We start from the raw sequence: 9,353 nt of genomic DNA, 5'->3' as shown, positions 1-9,353 counted from the left end.
TATTCAATGTTGCAGAAATTATTGTCCGAACAACTGATCGACCCGAAGTGACCATTATGGAAATGCCTCCAGTTAGTACCTTTAAAACAGCTTCTGATCAACGGAAGCAAATGGCTGTTGATATGATCACCAAAGCATTAGGTCCATTTATTACATCGGTTGATATTCCATCACCTCGATGGATTTTCTATATTAAAGAAATTCGAGTTCGAACTTCGTCCAAAGAAAGAGATCAGCAATATATCTCTGAAATTGTTACACCTTATCATGAGATTCCCGCCGTCTCTCCCGATTACATTGAAATGCTACCGGTAACATCATCCGTTCATCAAGTTCAACAACCAATGTTAATCACTGAACACCGAGTACCAATTGATGAGACGAAATCGATGACAATGATTAGTCAACAACAATCAACTTTCCCGTCGATTGTTTCCTTCATTGAGACTCATGAATCTGACTTTGAGAAACGTAGACGAGCTGCAGCAACGATTTCGTCAGCCCTCAGTCCATTGATTCGCACGGAATCAGTACCATTCCAACCACTCGATCAATCTTTCAACCAAGAGTTTAGATTAACATCTCGAGGACGAACAAAAGTTGAACAAAATTTGGAAAAAAGCTCAATGGAAATGATGAAAAGTGTTCAGAGAACAACTCAAGAAGCACCAACATTGATATCAATCGAACAAAATTTAATTGAACAATCAACTTATCGTGATCTACAAACTTCATCTCATCAAATTGTTACAACTCAATCACCGTTCATTCAAACCGAAATGAGAGCACCTCAAGAAATGGGTCCACAAGACTTCACGATATCGTCTAAAGGTCGAGAAAAGTCCCTTCGACATCAAGAAAGTTTGACCCTTGTCACCGAGAAAAGTGTAATAACTCACCAAGAACAGGAAACACCAATGACTATTTCGTTTATTTCGCCAGAAGAGCAAAACCTTCGGATGAGGTTCGTCGTCAGGCGGCCATCACCATAAGTCAATCGATTTCTCCGAATGTAAGAACTGAGGCTTCGCCGTTACAATCAAGGTCTGAAGAATCTTCAATTCGTGAGGTTAGAATATCGAGTAGAGGTCAAAAGTCGAGTGTAGTCCAAATTGAACAATCATCGATCTCTGTTGAAAAGGCTCCAACAAAGGTACCATTACAAGTCGATTTACCTGAGAAACTGATTGACCAAGATAAAGATACTGCTCGAAGTTATTTATCTAACATTTTACAACCATTGGTACAAATGGAATTACCTTGCCTCAACTTGTATTCCCGTTCATATCTGATCTTCAGTCGATACAAGAAATGTCAATATCTTCTAGAGGTCGCGAAAAACATGAGATACATATTGAGACACTTGAAGCATCAAGAACTCGTGAAGACACTCGACTCATCACCGACTTACCAGAATCGGAACCATTAGATTCATCAGCTGGAACTATTATTCAACTTAAACGAACAGAAAAACAAAAGAAAGAAAAGAAAATAATTCGTAAGCAAGAAATTGAACCAATTGAAAGTTCAATTGAATTCCAGGCTCAAGAAGTAACATTAAAATCTACAGGAAAACAGAAAGCAATCACTCGACTCGAGTCAACTGAAATCGAAGTCGAAACTTCACCCAAACAAGAGCCTTGGACTGAAATGGTTTCCATGGAGGACCGACCAACCAGCTTAATTGATGATAAATTAAGTCAACAATCAATTGAATTAAACAAAAAATTAGAACCTAAACCTGAACCAGCAGCTAAACCGATTGAATCGCCGGTCGAGTTTCCAGTTCGTGATGTGACTATTAAATCAAAGGGAAGGCAGCGATCTCTAACACGATTAGAATCCGTAGAGATGGAGATTGACGTCGTAAAGCCCATTCCTTTACCAATCGAACTTCCCGAAGAAACTCAAGACGAAAGTCCCACTAAGGGCCAAAAATCGCTCGAATTACAACAAATACCTAAGCCTCCTGAACGACCTTCAAGACGAGATACTGTTAAAGTAATTCCAACCGAACCGACAACACCATTAGCTCAAGATGTAACAATCAAATCGAAGGGCCGAGAAAAATCATTAATACGCTTAGAATCAACTGAACTGGAGATAGAAACAAAAGGGCCTGAACCAACTCCGGTCGAACTACCTGAAGAGATTAAACCAGTTGAAAAGGTGCGAAAAGATTCAACCGAAATCCAATTAACTAAACCAATTATGATTAAGAAAAAGATTCCAGGAGAAACTGTTATATTTTATGTACCTGAAGTTCTGCCTCGTAAATTATCAATTCCGGAAACAACTAAAATCGAAAAGACAGTAATCGAGATTGAGAAACGAAAGAAAATTGAACAACCGGAACAAGTCGAGGTTTCATCGGAAACTTTAATGATTACAACTTCGGCTGAGCAAATGACCGATTCTGGAAAACCTTTGGAAATGGATCAGAAATTAATTCTATCGAGACCAAGGTCAGAATCGATTGCTGGACCAAGTATTGTCACACGGGAGGCAATTACGGTCGGCGAAACGGGATCGAGTGAAAAAGAGACACAACTCAAAGAACTAAGTAAACCTCCGATCAAAAAGGCACGAGCGTTGAAAGGTATTCCTAAACAGCGATCACTTTCAATCGCTGGTAGTCAAACGTTGGAATCTGAGGTTCCACTTATGGTTGATTCACCAATCATCGATTCATTGGCCCCAGTGGCTGTTGACACAGTTCCAAGATCGAGTGTCGAAGTTGTTGAAGCAAAGACAATTGAGAAAACTTCGACTTTTGAACCAATTGAATCGAAGACTAGAAGAGCATCGGTTAAACAAATGGTTCCAAAACGACGATCTCTGTCCATTGAACGCAAAGATTTAATGGAAAAAGAGCTGCTTCGAAAAGTCGAAGAGCCACTTACATGTCGAGCTTCGTTAGAATTGGCTCCACCAATTTTAGCCTTCCAGGTAACAATGGCACCGATCATGGAGACTGAATCTTCAATACCAACAAGTCCAGAAGTAATTGAACGCCAAGCGACCAGTTCACTTGATACTCGATCGGCACTGATAATATCTGATGTTAAACCTTCCCCACAGGAAGTTGACATTTTTACCAGTGAGCCGACTCGAACTGAGCTGGTAGATATTCAGGTCGTTTCACTTCAAGTACCAGAATCTAGAGTTGAATTTTCATGTGAAATTGAACAAACTCAGATTATCGAGAAGCCAAAGACTTCCAAGGTCAAAGTGAAAGCGCCAATTAAAACGAAACACTCACTTGTTGTCCAACAGAAAGAGTCTTTTGAAAAGGAGACCGAAATACCGGAAACGATACCAGATAAAAGTCAAGGTGCTATTCTGACCTTAGAATCGACACCAACGTCATTATCAGTTACAACTGATGAGACATTTGAAACGTTAGAAAAAACTTTGGAAATAAAATTAGCACGTCCCGAAATCGCTGGACAATCGGTGGAAAGCCCAGCAAATGCATTAACAATAAGCAGTGTTGAGATCGGTGAAAGTGAAAAGGTCGTCCAATTGACCGATATTCAAGATAAACAACCAAATGTCACTTTGACTGAGAGTCAAGCGATTGAAGTAACTTCATCGATTCCCGGTGACACCGAATCTAAATTGATTCCAACAATTAAACCAGAAAAACAAAAGTTGAAGAAAAAAGTTGATCTTAAAAAACAAAAATCACTCACAATTGAATCCAAAGAGACAATTGAATCAGTTGAAAGAATTGATAAACCAGACCAATCAAGACAAGAACAAGCGAAAGAAACAATTTGTCAATGAGTTCGATTTCGGTGAGTTCAATGGAAACAGTTGAACAACCAGAATCATTGGTACAAGAAGCGATACCAATTGGATCACAATTAGTTGAGTCAATTATCGAGAAAAGACCAAATCAAGCAATTGGAATAGAAAATGTTGATACAGGGAACCTTGAAATACCCTTGACAATTGATCGACCAAATGTTGAAGTAGCTCGAGTTGAGATTCCAACTTCTATTGCCATTGAAGGCTCACTTGATTCGTTCATTGAATCTGGACCGATTGAGTCGAAATCTGTCCAAGCTAAATCGACTTCGGTTAAGCCTAAGCGGTCAATTAAACCTAAGCATCCGATACAAGTGACCCAAGGCGACTCATTTGAACGGGAACTTGACCTACCAACTACTATGGTCTCCGAAACTATTACTAGTTCCATGGAGATAACTACAAGAGTAGCATTTTCTGTGTCTTCAAGTCAGCCCATAGAAGAGATTACAACTTCTGTGCAAGAAAAAACGACGAGCGATTCCGCGAAATCAACGTTAATTCCTGATAAATCGTCAGTAATTGTTGATCAAGTTCAACCCGTTGATCAAGTCGAAATACTACAATTAACTTCACCCACAGTTAGAACAACAATTTCGGTTCTATCTGATCAATCACATCTTCCAATGACTGTGTCAATGGAAACACCAGTTGACTCCGAGTCTCAATTAGATTTACCAGTAATCGAAAAAGGTAAAAGTGACATAAGCATAACAACACTCGACGCTATTCAAGGATCTCAACAAACAATCGGAGATAAAGAAGGAGAAATAGAAACACCTCAACCATCAACTGCTTCTGCGACAACAAAGACAATTGATACAAATAAAGTAACAGTATCAATAGAAAACAAGGAAACATTGGAGAAAGAAGGACAATTCGAAGTACCCAAACCTCGAAGAGAAAAGTTAACAAAGAAAACTTCAATCACTAAACAAAGATCAATTTCTATCGAGAGACCAGTTATTATGGAGATGGAAACACCAACAGAGATTCAACCAGAAATCAGAGTAACACCTAAAGACACTGTAGTCGAATCACCATCAACATATTCGACTACAATTAGTCAACAATCAACATACGAAGCAGAGACAATTTTCGATGGTGTTGAAGTTAAACCTCGAATAGCTGATCAATCGATTGAATCGATTGGACAAGCGATCTCAGTAGTAACAAGTGATGTTTCTCAAGACGAAGTACCTTTAGAAACACCACAGGAAACACTTCAATCAGCTTCGATTGAGCTTCCGATAATGATTGTTGCTGAATGTAGGGTTGATCAATTAGTCGAGAAAGAAACAGAGACCTTAATCGATGAATCAATTTCCAAACCTAAAACGAAAAAGATTAAAGCAAAACCACCGATAAAATCTAAGCAGTCATTAGTCGTTGTACAAAGAGACTCATTCGAAAAAGAAGGTAGCCTCGAATTGGTGAAGGACGATTTTGCAAGTTCTAAAGTCGATATAACATCGACTCAAGTCATAGCTACTATCGAATCAGAACAGCTACTCGAAAGTACCACAAACACAGAAACGCCGATGATCAAGACCGAATCAGTTTATCCAAGACTTTCAGATGAGCTCAACAAAACATTGACCATTGAAACAACAGAGACTGTTGAAACGGGTGAGGAAGTGGTTCCTTTGTTGAAACCCATGGCTCAATCTCAGATAGCTTTTGCTGTAAGCCAAGGCATCATTATTACAGCTCAGGTAACCGGTGAATCAGAGACAGTCCTGGAATCGAAAGTTATGCCTGAGGCTAAAAAGCTTAAATCTAAATCTACTAGTAAAAAACAGCGTTCAGTATCTGTAGAGCGTCCAGTTACTATGGAATCAGTTGATGACCTTCCAGTGAGTGAGACCACAAAAGATCAAGCATCAAAATCGATTCCATCGGAAACACCATTGGCCATTTCGACTACTGATACCATGGAAGGTACAGTTGCTCTAGATATCGAAATACCAGCTGAGAAAACAATTGTTACATCAATCTCAGATTCTCTTCATCACTCATATCAAGTATCAACATCTACCGCTGATATTGCAGCCGATGACCTTTCTCAATCCACTCCGATCACATCGAAAGCTGCCATTGGTTTAACTGAATCACAAGCAGCCTCAGGGATGTTTAGTACTTCAATTGAATCGGAAAAAGATTTGGACCTTGAAGTGATTCCCGAAGTTGTTAAACCAACAAAAAGTTTAACCAAGAAAAAATCTCGATCCATTTCAATTGAACGTAAACAAAGTTACGAGAAAGAGGAAACTCTTGATGTGATCCCATCGAAAGAGGAAACAGTTCAATTCGAGATCACAAGTGAAACTCAAGCGATCACTGTTGGAATCGATGTACCAGTAGAAGTGGAAGACAAGTTAGTCGAAGACGTTAAACCAAAGGTAAAAAAGATCAAACCCAAAAAGTCATTACCGAAAACCCGATCAGCTTCAATCGAAAGACCAGAAACTCTTGACAAAGAGGAACAACTTGAAATCGATTCACCTAAAGCCGCATCGGCAACTCAATCGATGATTCCTCAGAAAATCGTCCAATCTCAAACTATTAGCACATTAGAAGCTGAAAATCTTCAACCAGAAGAAGTGCCATTGGTCCAAAAAACTGCTAAAATAACCACAGAATCGAAACCCTTATCTAGAGCTCAATCAACTGAACAATTGAAAATGATCGGTGGGCCTTTCGAGAAAGAGCTTAAAGTTGATGAAGAAACCGAGACTGGATTGATTCCTGATTCTGTCGATTCTCAGAGACCGAGAGTTTCAATGACCGAGACTCAGGCAATCAGTGTAACTACTTCGATTACAAATGAATCAGAGCTTCAACTGCCGAGTGACAAAGTGCCCGAGAAAAAGACCATCAAGAAACGCGTTAGTTTCAAGGAACAGAAATCTCTCTCTATTGAAAAACCAACATCTCTCGAATCTACAAGCGATTTGGAAATAATGAAAACAGATGAGACTCAGGCCGGAGTTAATCTGTCCGTTGTTGAATCGGTTTCAGGTACAATCGATATACCAATCGAATCAGAAAAAGTTCTTGATGATGTTAAACTTGATAAGAAAAAGCTCAAGCCAAAAGAAACTCTCAGTAGGATTAAATCAACTTCAGTTGAACGACCTGAAGTGATGGATTCCGAGCTACAGTTCGTTGTTGAAACACCAAAACCCGTTACTGCGACTTCATCGATTGTCTCCGAGAAACAAATTGAGTCCCAAACAATTAGCACTCAATTGGAAAGGGAAATGATTACCCAAGATCAAACACCCATTGAAATTACAGCTCGAGTCACTACAGAAGCCACTCTATTAGAAAAAGAAGTTAAATCGACTCAACAATCAACTCTAATTGCTGATGATCAACCTTATCAACCATCAATCGATCAACAATTTGAAATATCATCAAAAGGACAAAAACCAATACGAAAGGAAATCATTCAAACATTTAAAAAAGTCGGTGATAAAATAACATCGATACAAGTAGAATCAACTCAATATGAAGATTCAATTGTTGATATTACAATAGAATCAGATGATAAACAACCGATTGAAATTGAATCGAAACAAAGATCATTGATTGTTGAAGAAATGACCACTGAGATCGGTGGACCATCATCTCCATCATCATCATCACCAACACAAAGTAAAGTCAATCAAGATTCAATTTCTATTGAATTACCAGACGAAGAAGAAAAAGAAATCACAATTAAACCAGAATCCAATGAATCGATTGAGATTGTACCAGAAATGGAGATCGACATTGAATCGAAAGGTAGAGAGAAGGAGAAAAAAGAAAAAGAAAAAGATTCGAAGAAGAAAAAAGTTACCAAAAAGAAGCCACAGTTCAGTGAACGATTCGAGGTTGATCGAAATACGGACGATCTACAGATAGAAGAAGGTAAGTTACCCGATCGTAATGAAGAATTAGTTGATTTAATTGTAGATGAATTAGAAGATTCCCTGGTAAGTGTCCCTGAAGTGATTCCCGAATTGATGGAAATGATTAAAGATGAATTGATGTCGGATTTAATTACCGATAATGAAGATCAACCAATGGATGATAAGGTGACCACTACTACTGACGAAACAACCAGTGAACCAGCTAAGGTTAAAGTTTATAAAGCGAAACTCAGAATACCGGGAACGAGAGTTATTTATAAAGTTCCAATTCCTCGAGCTAAGTCACCGAGGATTGAAACTTTCGAGTCAACCGAAATTCCTGGTTATCAATGGTCAAGCTTAATATTCCTGGTAAGCGTGTCATATTCCGTGTGCGTGCTAGAGGAAGTAGTAGACCTGGTAGTGACCATGAAGAGGATGAGATTCAATTATCTGTTGGACAAGCAACATTGGATTTGGATAAAGGATTTGAGGATCAAGGAGTTGATAGTAAAGGTGATTTGAATGAGGAAAATGATGTTGTTGATAGAAATGAAAGGTTAAGCCAAAGGGTAACAATTAAATCACAAGGAAGGATGAAATCGCTTCAGCGACATGAGGCAGTTGACATTGAATTAGACATCGACTTACCTGAATTACCAGAATCCATTGAAGAAGAAATAAAAACCGATCAACGATCAGATCGAGATAATCAGCAAGTGGACATTGAAGATTCTGATGTGCAAGTTAACCTCAAGATTACCGGACGAAAGGTTGTCTTTAGAGTACCTCGAAGGTCCAGTCAACCTGAGATTGAACAATTTGAATTGACCCCTGAACAAGTGTTTGACAGTGAAACTCAGCCAGAAGAGATTGAAATTCAAAAGACAATTGAATTGATTTCTGTTCAGAAGCAAAAGGAAGAGCCCGAAGGTACATCAGAGCTTGAAATTGAGAAGACGATTGAAAATGTGCAAGAAATAACCATAAAATCTAAAGGTCGAGAAAAGACTTCCGCTCAACTCGAATCAGAACAAGTTGAAATTGAAAATTACCGGAACATGAAATCCTAGAAGTTGAAGATTCTATTGAAATGGCCACTAAGAGACCAACTGGACGTAAGGTCACATTCAAAGTTCCAATAAAAACAAGCCAACCAGAAATCGAAGCAGAAGAATTAGAACGCGACTCGATGAATATCGAATCTGATGTATTGGTTGTAATCAAGAAACGAATTCCTGGTGAAATTATTTCATTCAAAGTACCTGAGATTCAACTTCGAAAGAAATCGATTCCTGGTGAGCAACCGATCGAAGTCGGTGAATCGATCGACAAAATGAGTGTTAAAATAACGGGAAGAAAAGTGGTGTTCCGAGTTCCTAAGGGACCAAGTCAAGAAATCGTGGAAACAGATGAAAATATTCCTGAGCAAATAACCGATGAATTGGAAGAGATCATTGTACCAACAAAAACAAGTGAACTAATTACTAAAGACGAAAACCAATCGATGAAACTGAAAGAAATCGACTCTTGAGATTGAGAAAACCGACGAAAGTGAAAGTGTCCAAGAGATTAGTATTGCATCGAAAGGTCGAGAAAAGACTTCAATTCAACTTGAATCAGAACAAATTGAAGTTGAAAAGA

The 9,353-nt window shown here is 38.7% G+C and overlaps 2 protein-coding genes across 2 annotated transcripts; both read left to right on the top strand.

The window, feature by feature from the left end:
• The first annotated feature begins 1,298 nt into the window (after nt 1-1,298).
• On the top strand, nt 1,299-3,719 carry LOC128388107 (titin-like). Its single transcript, XM_053347466.1, has 2 exons — nt 1,299-3,604; nt 3,712-3,719. The coding sequence occupies exons 1-2, from the start codon at nt 1,312-1,314 to the stop codon at nt 3,717-3,719; spliced, it is 2,301 nt and encodes a 766-aa protein (XP_053203441.1). The 5' UTR covers nt 1,299-1,311.
• On the top strand, nt 3,428-8,234 carry LOC128388059 (microtubule-associated protein futsch-like). The gene has a single exon (XM_053347410.1). It carries the CDS (start codon nt 3,786-3,788, stop codon nt 8,232-8,234), a length of 4,449 nt encoding a protein of 1,482 aa, XP_053203385.1. The 5' UTR covers nt 3,428-3,785.
• Nucleotides 8,235-9,353: the final 1,119 nt, after the last annotated feature.

Source organism: Panonychus citri, unplaced genomic scaffold, assembly GCF_014898815.1.
Source record: "Panonychus citri isolate SS breed McGregor unplaced genomic scaffold, ASM1489881v1 Contig00095, whole genome shotgun sequence".
In the NCBI taxonomy this organism is placed as follows: domain Eukaryota; kingdom Metazoa; phylum Arthropoda; class Arachnida; order Trombidiformes; family Tetranychidae; genus Panonychus; species Panonychus citri.
The sequence above is the reverse complement of the archived record's forward strand: the minus strand, read 5'-3'. Positions and strand labels throughout refer to the sequence as shown.